The sequence below is a fragment of the Pygocentrus nattereri genome, chromosome 19, assembly GCF_015220715.1.
Source record: "Pygocentrus nattereri isolate fPygNat1 chromosome 19, fPygNat1.pri, whole genome shotgun sequence".
In the NCBI taxonomy this organism is placed as follows: Eukaryota; Metazoa; Chordata; class Actinopteri; order Characiformes; family Serrasalmidae; genus Pygocentrus; species Pygocentrus nattereri.
This window is the reverse complement of record NC_051229.1, coordinates 5,818,531-5,833,282: the sequence shown is the minus strand read 5'-3', so window position 1 is coordinate 5,833,282 and position 14,752 is coordinate 5,818,531. Positions and strand designations below refer to the sequence as shown.

The window sequence follows — 14,752 nt, the reverse complement described above, 5'->3', positions numbered from 1 at the left end:
AGATGTTGTGAAGCTCGCATTAGCACTGCCCACTGTTAAGCCCACTCAGGACCAGTGCAAAGCCACTGCATCCTCTCTATGAGCTTGTCAACTCCAGAAAGCATGTTCTTTAGAGTGTGTGAGAGCTGCTGAGTTCCCTCAGAGCCTGGAGCTTCAAAAAGCAGGTAAGAGTTCATTTCCTTGCGTTCCGCTGGAGTTTGGCATTCATAAAGAAGGTGCAGTTTGCATTGAGGCGTGTGTACAGACGCCACAATGTACCGCTACAGCATTTAAGGGGGAACGGAAAAGTTTAGCAGCTGGACTTTCACTTTCTCATCGCATGATTCAGCTTGTTGAGAGCTTCCCACTGCTGACGAAAAACATAGAAACAATGTGTTTCTGTTGGTTCCTGGTGGTTTTGTTATGTGCTTTGACTTTTTAATGGGTTGATATCACAGTGTAAAGGACTCTAATGGTTTAACTGGCTGATTCTGAATGTATCTAATGGTTTCCTGGTGGATTCTAAAGGTGATCTACTGCAATAAATTATTGGTCTCTAATGGAAGGTATTAGTGTACTACTCATTAGAAAGCAAAACCATTAGGTTTTAATGGTACTTTTTCAGCAGGGTAGTGATCTTCATGTTGCTATAAATATGTGACTTTGTAGTTATGAATAAGAAACCATCAAGATTCAGAAAATGATGTGTGCCTTTCGGCCCCTCTGAACTACCATAGAGGACCAGTGGCTGATTCTAAATGCATCTGATGGTTTTCTAATGGGGTCTAAAGGTGTTCTGCAGAAAACTGTTGATCTCTATTAGTAATCATAAAGCCAGTTCCCATTAGAAAACAAAACCATGAGGTTTTAACCTAATGGTTTCTAATGGTCCTTTTTCATCAGCGTAGTGTTGTTCATGTTTCAATGAATATGCGAATTGAACTGAATGAATAGATCAGCATTAAGACCAAGTAACACTTGGCACTTTCCCAGATAACTGCTGGTCCACCCTCAGACTGACCACCCAGACCACTGTCCTGCTTACAAGCTCCTTTTATTTTAGAATATAAACTTATACAAATACTACAAACAGAGAATAAATCATTAAGCCTAATATAAAATGATTTAAAAGATGGTGTTGACTCTCGAACCTCATTTCTCCATCTTTGTCATTTTTCAGTTTTTGACACAATTTCAAAATGCCCATCACCCTTTAGATTGTGTGTAAATTTCATGATGAATGGACCAAAAGAAACGTTCCAAAATGACTTGGAAAAAATTCTGGTTCCATTGACTTACATTAAAAGTAAAGTAGGTTTTCTCCTTCTCCTGTAAAGTTACTATTTTGGAGACACGAGGTTTTGTTCCGACAACGATTTACTAAACTAATTTACAAAGGACTACTAAAGGATGGAGAGAAAATAAGTTAATAGGACCATGAGTGGAAAATGAGTGACGATAAGTGGAATTTTGTGTAATACTCCGCGTAACCACAGGTGGTCCGCCCAGAAAACACTGAGCAAAACGTCAGTGGACCACCAGCTTTGCCATCAGCGGGCCGACAGTGGTCCATTATCCTCTTGCTATTAGGGATTTTTTCATTTTTAGAGGTGTAAAAGGTACAAATTCAGTACGATATTCAATTCTGAGGTGAATTATCGATATTATGTGTTCCTGCTAAAAAACAAACCCTAGACACCATTAACTGTGTCTGTTGGTTCCTGATGCTTTTGTGATGTTTTGGCTTTTTTAATGTGATGATATGGATAAAACAATGAGATTCTACTGGCTTAACCGGTGACCAATTGATTCTAAAAGCATGTGATGGTTTCCTAATGGCAGTTAAGTGTTCTACAGGAAACTAGCGGCCTCTAATGAAAATCATTAAGCCAGTTCCCATTAGAAAGCGAAATCATTAGGGTTTTTATCTTAATGGTTTCTAACAGGCTCTTTTTTTCCAACAAGGTTTCTTTCAACAGAATTCTAATAATGTACACATTGATTTGGCTGAGATGAAGTTTTGAAAGATCTACGAAAAATACAAAAAGTTGAACTGCCTCATTTAACATCGCCTCATACAGTCAACAGGTTTTCAGTTATCTTCTAAGTATAGAGGGAATCGTGTCAAGATTATTGTTTGCGGTAATTTTTTGTCTGCTACGAATGCAGCAGATTAGAGAAAAGGTTGAAAACGCTGAGGTGTCCCTTTAATTATTTACATTTAACATTTATGGCACTTGGCTGACGCTCTTATCCAGAGCGAATTACAATTTGATCAGTTTACACAGGTAAGCGCAAGTAGTGTTAGGAGTCTTGCCCAAGGATTCGTATTGGTATAGTGTAGGGTGCTTGTCCAAACAAGGGATTGAACCCCAGTTTACAGTGTAGAAGGCAGAGGTGTTACCCACTACACTATCCAACCTATTATTTGTATCAGGTCTGATTTGTTAGGATTTAAACCAAACTCCATGGAGCAGTTGGCCTGCAGATGCAGGTTTATGCCCTTTACTGTTTACTACTTTACTCTCAGTGACTTTATAATCATGTCTCGTTGCCAATCAGGACAATAAGTAATGTTCCACCCTTAAAATGAGTAACTTATTTCATGACCTTTATCAGCATAATGTGGTACGTGCTTTTCACATTAATGTGAAGGTATTTGAGCCTACACTTGTTTGCAGAATCACTTTAATTCGGATATATATTGGAACACTTCCACTTTGGACTCATCCATAAACATTATCCCAAAAGGTTTAGGACTTCTGCGATCGACTGGTGACCTGTCCAGGGTGTATCCTGCCTTCCGCCCAATGACCACTGGGATAGGCTCCAGTGTGTTTGTGTGTGTGTGTGTGTGTGTGTGTGTGTGTGTGTGTGTGTGTGTGTGTGTGGGTGTGTGTGTGTGTGTGTGTGTGTGTGTGTGTGTTTAGGCTTTATTTTTTTTGCAAATGTAAGACAGGTCCTGATGGCCTTTTTTGCTCTGCCCCTTTCTTACTGTGGAACCATGAACGCTGACCTTAGCTGAGGCTAGAGAGACCTGCAGTTCCTTGAATATTCTCTAATGAATTGCCTCTGTGCCTTTGGCGAACCTTTGGCAGGCCGGTCACTCTTGGGAAGGTTCACCAATGTTTCCAGGGAACTGGGTTGCCTCTATGTGATGCACACAAATGCACTTTCAGCACTAATAGCTCCCCCGTGTGGAGAATGCTGGTCCTGCTAAACATGGCTTTGTAGTGACCTGTGGATTCCCTTTTTATGGTTCCAACTACAATCACTGTAAACACTAAGTTGATTTATTGAGAAAGTAAACTTTGATTCAGTTGAGTAACTGTAACAGGCCCAATCAAAATTTCATAATGTCACGATATGCTGACCAAATTGTCGGAATCAGACTAATTTTGCAAGTGAAATGATGTGAAAATGCCATCCGTCTGTCCTGGAAAGCTGTTCAATACAGAGCTCGTCTAGTAAACTATCCATCCATCCATCCATCCATTTTCCAAACCGCTTGTCCGTCAGGGTCGCGGGGGTTGCTGGAGCCTATCCCAGCAGTCATCGGGCGAAGTCTAGTAAACTAGCACAGTGAAATGTTAGACTGATTAATTTACTGACACATATATTATTAACAAACATACAATTATTATACAAAGTGATATTTTATTCTGTTGTGGTCATTTACTTGGTGAATGGAACTTTAGTTTGTCAGAACATCAGTTCATTAGGGACAAAAAGTCTGAGTATGTGTTGTGCTGGTCTGAGTGGATCAGACACAGCAGTGCTGCTGGAGTTTTTAAACACCTCAGTGTCACTGCTGGACTGAGAATAGTCCACCAACCAAAAATATCCAGCCAACAGCGTCCTGTGGGCAGCATTCTGTGACCACTGATGAAGGACCAGAGGATTACCAACGCAAACTGTGCAGCAGCAGATGAGCTGTCGTCTCTGACTTTACATCTACAAGGTGGACTGACAAGGTAGGAGTGTCTAATAGAGTGGACAGTGAGTGGACAAAAATAGTACCTGCTCTGTGAGGGTCCATGGGGGTCCTGACCACTGAAGAACAGGGTAACAGAGTATCAGAGAAACAGATGGACTACAGTCTGTAACTGTAGAACTACAAAGTGCAGCTATACAGTAAGTGGAGCTGATAAAATGGACAATGAGCACAGAAATAAGGAGGTGGTCATAATGTTGGGCCTGATCTGTGTATTATGTCTGTTTTTGGATACAGCTGTTCTTCACTGGTGTCTGGCTGAAACACTGATGCAAGGAGACGCTCACATATCAAAGAAGGAAGGAATTAGGAGAGAGAGAGAGTTTCAGCTATTCAGCCTAAACTATGAGGCTGTTGACCTTTGGGGTTAGACGGCTAATCCTCACTGTCTGGTAAGTCCTGTACACATACTGTATGTACTGTAAATCAGAACTGTAGACTTAATGCATCTGTTTATTGTGAGTGTATTAACAAATGCGTCATCCAGCTCATTATGAGGGCAAGTACGTTTATGGAAAAAAATTATTATATATGCAAATATAAGCTACAGATATTAAGCATAATCTACAGATACAGTATGATAGGTTTTTTGTATGTATTTTAAGTGAATATTTTACAATCTAATTTGTACAATTGAACAAATTCTTTACAGTGAATGTCCATCCATGTCCATCAACACATTGGCTACTTTGTTGACATGATTGAGAGTGCAGACCTGTGAAAGTCACATTGGCTGGACTGTTGGCCTTTTTAATATCAGGAGAAATCAGACTGGAAAAACTGGACAAAATTTGCAGAACCATTAAAGGGCCCGTATCACTGAAAATCCAATTTTCTTCATGGTTTTGAAATAAGAGCTTGATGTGGTACATAGACGTTTTAAACCGTACTATTGACTCCCCAGGCCATAAAATCCACACATGGAAGCTGCAGTTTTCGAATGTACATTATTTGTGTTGTCACAAAAGCCAGTGTATTTACATACACCAGTCAGGCCCAACATTAAGACCACCTCCTTGTTCCTGCGCTCAATGTCCATTTTATCAGCTCCGCTTACTGTATAGCTGCACTTTGTAGTTCTACAGTTACAGACTGTAGTCCAACTGTTTCTCTGATACTCTGTTACCCTGTTCTTCAGTGGTCAGGACCCCCATGGACCCTCACAGAGAAGGTACTATTTTTAAACTCTGTCCACTCTTCATCAGTGGTTCATGGATCATTCTCAGCACTGCACAAACACTGATGTGGTGATGGTGTGTTACTGTGTGTCGTGCTAGTCTGAGTGGATCAGACACAGCAGTGCTGCTGGAGTTTTTAAACACCTCACTGTTGCTGCTGGACTGAGATTAGTCCACCAACCAAAAATATCCAGCCAACAGCGTCCTATGGGCAGCGCCCTCTGACCACTGATGAAGGACCAGAGGATGACCAACACAAACTGTGCAGCAGCAGATGAGCTGTCGTCTCTGACTTTACATCTACAAGGTGGACCGACAAGGTAGGAGTGTCTAATAGAGTGGACAGTGAGTGGACACAGTGTTTAAAAACTCCAGCAGCACTGCTGTGTCTGATCCACTCAGACCAGTGCAACAGAGAATGCTGAGAATGATCCACCACCCAAGTAGTGCCTGCTCTGGAGGGGCCATGGAGGTGGCGATAATGTTATGCCTGATTGGTGTATATCCATCTATGCAGCTTAGGCTGGGGATTACGTGGTCAGAAACGCTGATATTACACTGTGAGCTGGAGAAATGTTTCACTACAAACTGGCAGCTGACTTGAAATAGTCAAGAGAGTGACCTGACGTCTGGATCCAACATCATACACATAATAAAGCCTCTTATCTGCCTGTGTTTCACACACAGCTCCTCCATCTCCACGCTCCGCTGTTCAGGTGGTGTTCATGCGCATCTCTTCACCTTTTTCTCCTCTCTTCTAAGCTCTCTGATTGGCTGTTGTTTGAATCCCTCATTGAGTAAATCTCTGACCGTCTCAAACTCCAGGACTTGTGAACGTTTTGAGTCATAAATATCAAACAGGTTTGATAATATCGGTTAGATTCACTCATTGCTCCTCTCACACTACCAGATCATCTGCACCGTCAGTCGCTTACGATTGAGCTGCCGACCTGGGAAATCGCTTCAGATTGTGAAAATTTGCCATAAGGGGTTAAAATCGGGCAGCGTAGGCCCAGCCTTAGAGCAGTGTAGCCCCGTCCACTCACCAAGAAGTTATTCATTTTTCATCCTGGACTGCTTTTTGAATGATACAGGGCAGCCAGTCAGAGTAGAGCTTGCTTACATAGGTCAGCTTTACAGGCACAGTAACAAAAACAGTCTGTTTAATTCGGTCACGACGTTTTGGTATAGTCCACGTGCTCTTTTGTTTTGGTTTAGTCCAGCCCCTCATTTCATGTCTCCGCCCATGATTGTTTTCACCTGTCCCTCGTTATCCCTGTGTATTTAACCCCTGTGTTTGCCCCTTGTGTTTGCTGGTCTTTGTATTGGTCTTTGTTTGAATTTCTGTGTTGTTGTTGTTGTTTGAATCTTTGTTTGCTGTGTTTTGCTCTGTTCTATGCTGGTTTGTCATGTCTGCCCCCCATTCTCTCCATATTGGCTCTATGACCCTGGACTGTTACGATGATGACCCTGGATTTGCCCTCAATAAAAGTCGCTTACCTCCGCACATTCATCCGCTACCTCGCTCCCCGTTACAAATACTAAGGGATAAAGAGAGGTCATGCCAAAATGAGTTCTGAATGCCTGCGATATTAAAACCTGACACATGTAATGAGATACAAGAAAAATGCAGGATGTGGGCCCTTTAATGCCAGATATAATAAGGCATAGTACTACTACTATGAGATCTGAATGATCTTCTCATATATGCAGTCAACAGGCTTTGCTACTAACTGGAAATCAGGCCTGCTATTAATTTTGATCTTTATTAGAGGAGAGCTGAGTCGCTTTTTTGCACGTGACCCAGAAAGTTTACTGTTGTTTAGGGTCAGTAACCTGCTTAGCTATGTGCTACATTCCTGTGTCTTCAGGCGCAATGATCTTGTGTCAAACAGCGGTGAAAGTGAATGAATGAATGTTTTGATTTTCTGAGGCAGGTGGATTTCTCTGCTGTACCTTTCAGAGCAGCAGGTCAGTGCGGTGAGTACTATCTCCTTCAGTGCACTCTTCATTTGACTTTGAAAAGTGCAACACACACAGTTGTTTCTGTTTTACTACCGCTACTAACCCTACGTTGGATTAGAGCTGAAATTTTGGTCTGAATCTGAATATAGCCCCAAAAAATGTTCTATAACAATAGTAATTATAATAGCCATGTAATAGTCAATAATAGCCCATGCTAGAGTGTGAATAAATAAAATATGATAAACTCTAAAAGCTTCAACTCTTCTGGGAAGATGTTCCACAAGGTTTGAGTGTTTATGGGAATTTTTGACCGTTCTTCCAGAAGCGCATTTGTGAGGTCAGACACTGATGTTGGCTTACAGGCCACATGAAGTTTGGAGGTCTGTAGTGACTGTCTCTGCAGAAAGTTGGTGACCTCTGTGCACTATGCCCCTCAGCATCCGCTGACCCCGCTCTGTCATTTTACATGGCCGACCACTTCGTGGCTGAGTTACTGTCGCTCCCAATCGCTTCCACTTTGTTATAATCCCACTCACAGTTGACTGTGGAATATTGTGGAATAGTAGAGAGGAAATTTCATAACTGGACTTGTTGCACAGGTGGCGTCCGATCACGATACCACGATGGAATTCACTGAGCTCCTGAGAGCGACCCATTCCTTCATTTATGTAAAAGTGTGTGTTCATGTTAATACAGCTTTCTTGAACATATGTCTGTCTCTATCCAGCACAAAATCTTGTCATTTTCTTCATAATTTGAAATGCCTTTTACATTGTGTCACAATTTCTTAATGAATTGACCAGTAGAAATCCTTCAGAATTATTTGGAATAAATTCTTTTGACATTGACCTCTATTAAAAGTTAAGTGTTTTTTTTTCCTTCTCCTGTAAAGTTATGATTTTGGAGATACAAGGTTTATAATGATATATAAAAGCAGTGTGTTTGTGTATCTGCAGACTGGTTGGTGTCTCTCGATTAGTGATATCGTGATGTTAGTGTAATTTCATCCGTGTCATCAGCAGTTTCTGGAAGCACTACTGGAATATCAGCAGCTGTGTCTTAATGTCTGAGACAGATCTCGAGTATCCAAATATTTGCCAAACATTTTAGTGAACGTTCTTGATGTTTATGAGAGCGAGCTGGGGGAGGAATGTGGGGTAGGAATTTAGTGTAAGATCAGGCAGGTTCTTCATGTTCTCACTGTAGTGTTTTATCATCGCAGGTGTGAAATCAGACATTTTCCCACAAAACTGTCAGCTTAGCACTTCTGTCTGTTAGGGTTAGAGAACATACAACAACTTCTCCTATGAATGCCCTACTGACCATGAGGGTGATTCAGACTATCAAGGGCAATGCAAGGGCTGCCACTTGTTAAGCAATACTATCAGGCTTTTAGGGTTATGTCCAGAAACAGCTTTAAACTGCACTAAATATGAATATGCTTACATATAAAGTACATTACATCAACAGTCATTGCTGGAAATATACTGTATTATCCCTGTAGTAAGAAAACTTTGTATTTCTAAAATAATCACCTTTGAAGAGAAGGAAAAACACTTTAAAGGGTCCATATCTTACATATTTTTCTCGTATTTTTATATAATTTTTGTCTCAAGACTACTTATGATGGTTGTGTGATTTATTCAAAAAATAGTCATAATTAATAAACAAGCTGCTTGTGTTACACCTCCTTTGGGACTGAAATATGTAAACAAGCTCTGTTGTGACTGGCTATCCTGTATTGTGCTTCATGCAAAAAAACAGTTTGGATTAAAACACTTCTTATGACTTGAAGACGAAGGCGGAGCTAAGCTGCTATAGGCTGATTAATGGAAATATGCAAATGATTTTCAAAAGCTTTTCATGACTTCACAAAAACAATGAATTCAGAACAGGCAACTTTTTAGCAGCTTAGTTTCCATAAACGAACTGGGGAGTGAATGATACGTTCTAAAACTTTGACAGTGTTTACATATTGCATCAAACTCTTATTTCCCAGAAATAAGATATGGATCCTTTAACTTACAAGTATGCAAATGTGTTTCATTTTATTCCATGTCACACACACACCTCTTCTAAGCCACTTCTTCCTCAGGGTGGGGGGGGGTTGCTGGAGCCTATCCCAGCTGACATTGGGCGGAAGGCAGGATACACCCTGGACAGGTCGCCAGTCCATCTCAGGGCAGACAAACAGACACAGACAGACACATTCACTCACACACGCACACCTAGGGGCAATGTAACGTGTCCAATTGGCCTGACTGCATGTCTTTGGACTGTGGGAGGAAACCGGAGAACCTGGAGGAAACCCACACAGACACGGGGAGAACATGCAAACTCCTGTGTATTCAATCTCAAGTTCAGTGAAATCAAAATGTTAAGGCAAAAAGGTTGTTTACTGTTTTTAAGGTAAACCACAATCATTTTTACAGTGATTGCAGGTCTGGATGACTCTTGCTCATGCATGCTGTCTTTCTCCAGCTTTTGTTGATTCGGTTGATATTTTTCAGGGTGAAGCTCTGGAGCCGTGTAATGGTAGAGACTGTTCGGCATGCAGGTGCCAACCACCTAAAGGAGCACGGGTATGAATATACTCTCATAAAAGACATGGGCCCAATCCCATTTCACCTCTCGCTCCTACCACTGAGCCCTTAGACCTCCATTCAGTGCATTTACATCTAGGGGTAGGGTGTCCTGATTCTTGTTGAGAGGGAGAGGTAGAGTGAAGTGTTGGGGCTACATGACCCTCCAAACGGAGGTTTTTCAGAGACTCCAAACAGAGAGACATGAGAAATAAAGAAAAATCAGCAAGATGGAGCACAAGAGACCAAAGAAAGCCACAAATATGAGATTCTTCCCTGTTAAAAACTTACGATAACCATTGTATTGTCTTAGTTTAATGTCGTTTCAGTGTATTATTGTCATTGCTAGTGTTATACTGATGTCTTGGTAGCTAACTAGCTAAATTTCCTGTTACACCATGTATAACTGCTGTTCCATTTAAGGTGGAGCGTGTGAATCTGGTGAATATCTGACTTCAGCTTCATCACTGAAGAATTAGGGGTGGGTGATAATAAATAATTGCCCCCCTCTTTGAGGGCATATGATGCTCTAAATGTAGCTAAAGCTCAGCAGTGAGGAGCTGAACTTTCCCCTCCTCTGCTGTCACTGCAGACGGGCAGCGTCGCCTACAGAGCAGCGCTGGTAGCTGTTAATGAAGTGATGCTCTTTTTATTAGAGGGTCCCATTTTGTACGGGAAGATTTCAACCTTAGTAACTCAGTTTCAAGGGACAAGGAGACACTCAAAAACAGGGGGCAGGGGTAAAAATAAGAATGGGATTGGGCCATACGAGTCCCGAGTCAAGTCCCAAGTCAAGGCAATGGAGTCTCAAGTCCGTATGGGCAAGTCTTAAGTAAAGTCCCAAGTCCTAATCTTCAAGTCCTAATCAAGTCTCCTAAATTGTCCCTAGCTACTAATCTATCTTATCTAATAGAAGCCATATACTCATGTAAGAAGAGTTGATTCGGTTTTGTGACTAAATCAATAGCTGCGTTCCAAAGCCTAGGCTGCAGCCAAGGTAGAGCGGGTCCTTGGTAGGACGGTCCTATGAAGACTCCTCCTTAGTAGCCTGTCGGTCACACAAATGGAACAGTCCTAACGAGGCTGTATGAAGACATCACCAGAAAGGTCCCACCTCTTGAAATTGAGACACAACTGGTGGGAGAATAGAACCAGTTGCACTGTGTTTGTTTCTATCATAGCCATTTTCATCCATTTGACCCATTTTTGTCAGTGTAGGCTGTTCATTTGTGTTCCCTGTAATGCATTCAGTATAAGAAATATGTTGCTAACAGGACTGATTGCTTCTCTGTTTTGTACAGGGGGCTCCTGGTAGGCTGGGCAAGCAGGGCCTTCAGGGTGAATCAGGGCCACGTGGACCACCAGGACAGCCGGGGGCAAAGGGCAGACGGGGATACCAGGGAGAGCCTGGGCTGGAGGGGCCTCTGGGAGACAGAGTAAGAGAGTCGATAACAATGAGCAGTTACCACAGACAATAATGTTATGTAAGGACTGGAGAGGAAATCCGCTGATTTTTCAAAATGTCTTTATAATTTATTCTAATCAGTGGGATGAAATTAGTCATTCAAAATGATTTGATGTTCATTGTAGGGAATCTTATGAACTGTTTCTTTACTGGTGACAGAAACCAGTGGTCACTGCGGTCGCTACAATGCAAATATAATCATTTGCTTTTCAAAACAAGCGGTCGACTTGTTTGTATTGACAGTCCAGCTGTGTCAATTGTGCATGAGTAACTATTGCTGACTGTTGATTTTTCTTTCCCAAGGGGAGCACCGGTGTCCCGGGTTTTTCTGGAGCAAATGGTGTCGATGTAAGTATCACTAGTCCATCATTGACAAGATCAACACCGCCTCTATATGACCACAAGGAATATGAGCTCCTCCTGCTTTTCACTGTGTAACATACAAACTAATTACAAGGGTGGTCACTACTGACTCTCTTAGTAAATAAGATATCTAAGAATTATTTTCACGATTAATCACATAATGAATTTAATCAAGCTTGAAAAGGGTTGAACAGTAAAAATGGACAAACCGTCTAAAGCCTTACAGAAAACAATCACTGTGTCTGCTGCTATTGATAACAGAGGCTTTAGGAGACCCAGACTTTAGTAAATGGAATGGACCATGTGATCAGCTGCAGTAACATCTCCACCAACTTTTTGTAAACATACAGAGCCCTGCTGGTGACATCTAGTAAAAATAAAAATAATGCATGGCCACGCCTTATTAACACGTGGGAACAAGATCCTAATGTGTGGCCACGACTTAGTAAGGTGTGGGAATGAGACGACTAAGTCATGGCCACGTGTTAATAACGACTGAAATATCTCGTTCTCGCACCTTACTAAGTCGTGGCAACGTATTATTTTCATTTCTACAGTAAGTCACCAGCAGGGCTCCCTATAAACGTATATATATTGCGGCAAAACATGTATATAAACGTGCACATCCATCAGTTTCTCACTGTGGGAGAGAACAGGAGGAGAATTTAATAAGAATAAAATGAGAATAAAAATCATGGCTGCCCAATAAAACCCTGTATCTCCAAAATGGTAAATATGCAAACACTCTTAGCATTTAGTTGATATAAAGACATTTTATTCCAAACTATTTTGGAACATTTCTCTTGGTCCATTAATGATAAAATTGTCACATAGTGTAAAACTGCTATATTGAAATGATGTGGCGAAAAAAATCAAGATACATATGTTTTTGGAAAGTGACAATATGCGTTATCATCACGCAAACCGACAACTAATCACTTGTTGACCACTGCCAATTCATTAAAGAGCCCATATCATGGAAATACCTCTTTTTCTCCCTTTTTTTGAAGTGAAATATTCTGATGAAGTGTGTAAACATTGCTGAAGTTTCAAGACATACTGGACACTCCTGCAGTTTAGCTTTGCCCATTTGTGTTGAGGTTATGAGGATCGTTTCAGATCTCACTTTTAAAAAAAAATAAAAAATCAGAGCAGAGCATATTGACATGTATGAGTCTTAGCGGCACCATGACAGAAACAGCCTGTTTAATTCCAGAGGTGTCAAATTCAGGTCCAGAAAGTAAAAAAAGTCCTTCCCAGGATTTTGTTCCAACAGGCTGGCTTCTCTAGTTAGATCACACCACCAGCAGAGCTGTCCAGCCTGTTGGAACAAAATCCTGGGAAGGTCTTTTACTTTCTGAACCTGGATTTGACACCTCTGTAAATTCTAAGGAATACGAAAACATTAATAAAGGTTAGTGTAGGAATGAATTATGGTTTTGGTACATAAAACCACACAAATATTATAAGTTGATATGAGGGAACAAAATAAAATGAAAGAAAAAAAAAGTGGTATATGGGCCCTTTAAGAAGGTCATGGCAACCCAACTAATAAGCACTATATCTAACAAAGTGTGTCATGTTAAGTGTGCCTGTGTGTGGTATGCGTGTGTATGTGTGTTAGGGACATGTTGGTGCTGGAGGTCTTCCGGGCCCACCTGGTCTAGATGGCTGTAATGGGACTCGTGGGGATCCTGGCTTTCCTGGGCTGCCTGGGATTAATAGAATACCTGGACCTCGTGTAAGTATACTTTCATTTTTACTTAAGGCTCATGCTTACTATAAATCCAGAAGTATAATATACCTTACCTTTTGCCTACTCAGGGCCAGCCTGGTCCTAAAGGAATGAAGGGGGAGCCAACACTTGTATCCAATGGGGGACCTCCAGTACGTTGAGTTCACACTATGAATTTCATCTATTTTTAACAGGTTATATTCTTCTCAAGATCCGCTTGAGTTGATGTACAAAAGTGCTTGCTTGTACTTGCATGCAACTTTAGTTGCTTGAAACCTACATGAAACTAAGTTGCACTTGGGTTGCATGATATGAAGTCTCCTGCAACTGAGTTGAAACTTAAGTCAATTGCAGGATGTTTCAAGAAACAACCAGATCTCAGATTGCGTTGTCATGCGACCACTTTGAATGACATGGTTTCAAATGATTGAATTCACTGGATTAATAAACAGGTATTAAACAGAAGTTGATTTATTGGGTTTTTGACAATGAGCTCCTAATCAGCTTTATGTAAGGTTGGTAGTTTCCTGAGCCATGACAACAAACAAATGAGTTACTCAAAGCTAACATTTCTCTAAACGGCTGGTTTAACAAGCCAATTAATGCTATCAGCTCTTTAAATAACAGCTTGTACCCTAATTTTCCACTGAGAATAGAGATTCCTTAAAGATCCAAATGGGTAAAATTATTATAGAAAATGATAGACATGTGCTACTCGAATATTTGCAGCGCTTCTAGATGAGCGAGGAAATAAGTACTGTGACCAATTCTGAGTCTGTAAGTTTCTCTAGAACAGAGCGATTCACAGCAAACCACTCTGAATGACTCTGTTTGCATCTCTGTCATTTAGTTATGCAAATGCTTTTGAAATCTCCATTTAATGTGATCCGTTTAAAGTGAACGACAGGAGAAAGTCTGAAAAGCTTGAGAAAAAACGCAACACACATGCCTGGAAGTGGTTTGTGGAGTCTTCGCCACCTTGGTTTTAAATCACATTCATCGACCAGCTACAGAAGACATGCAGAATGAGGGCTAAAGCCTTCCAGACTGTTGGACCTGTTCCTGACAAATAGCCTCATTAAATACTACTGTATAATTATGTGAGTGAGAAACTCAAACTGTATTCCTACATCTGTGATCTTCTAACAGGGAAACCCTGGTCTGCCTGGTTCTTCTGGCCTACCTGTAAGTTTCTGTTTTGTCCTTTCCAAGACTTGAAATGTAATGAAATTTAAAAATATTAAAATGTTGAATTAAATCTAATCAGAGCTTTTTAAAAAGTGCTTAAAACTTTGATTTGACACATCAGCTTGCAAATGCCCCACTGTTGATCTTTCTGTGCATTTACTTTATTTTTTTAAAGGGAATTCCTGGCATTGATGGGCTCCCCGGAGTTAGGGGTCCACCAGGTCCAGCCGGCTTTATTGTGAGATGAGATTTTCACACATTCTTATTTTCCCAGCCTGTCAATGGTTTCATAATTTAAGCTTT

At 41.0% G+C, this 14,752-nt stretch overlaps 1 protein-coding gene across 2 annotated transcripts in view; it reads left to right on the top strand.

Moving 5' to 3' along the window:
- The first annotated feature begins 27 nt into the window (after positions 1 to 27).
- The window catches only part of LOC108436028 (collagen alpha-4(IV) chain-like), a 51,044-nt gene continuing 36,319 nt past the window's right edge, over positions 28 to 14,752 (top strand). Inside the window, exons 1-10 of one of the 2 annotated variants that reach the window (XM_037530858.1) lie at positions 28 to 164; positions 4,211 to 4,365; positions 7,089 to 7,131; positions 9,627 to 9,698; positions 11,000 to 11,134; positions 11,467 to 11,511; positions 13,151 to 13,267; positions 13,351 to 13,413; positions 14,411 to 14,446; positions 14,625 to 14,687. In XM_037530858.1, the coding sequence (XP_037386755.1) occupies positions 4,319 to 4,365; positions 7,089 to 7,131; positions 9,627 to 9,698; positions 11,000 to 11,134; positions 11,467 to 11,511; positions 13,151 to 13,267; positions 13,351 to 13,413; positions 14,411 to 14,446; positions 14,625 to 14,687 (621 nt within the window). In that variant the 5' untranslated portion in view covers positions 28 to 164; positions 4,211 to 4,318. The remainder of the gene's footprint in view (positions 165 to 4,210; positions 4,366 to 7,088; positions 7,132 to 9,626; positions 9,699 to 10,999; positions 11,135 to 11,466; positions 11,512 to 13,150; positions 13,268 to 13,350; positions 13,414 to 14,410; positions 14,447 to 14,624; positions 14,688 to 14,752) is intronic. The other variant, XM_037530859.1, reaches the window with a different exon arrangement.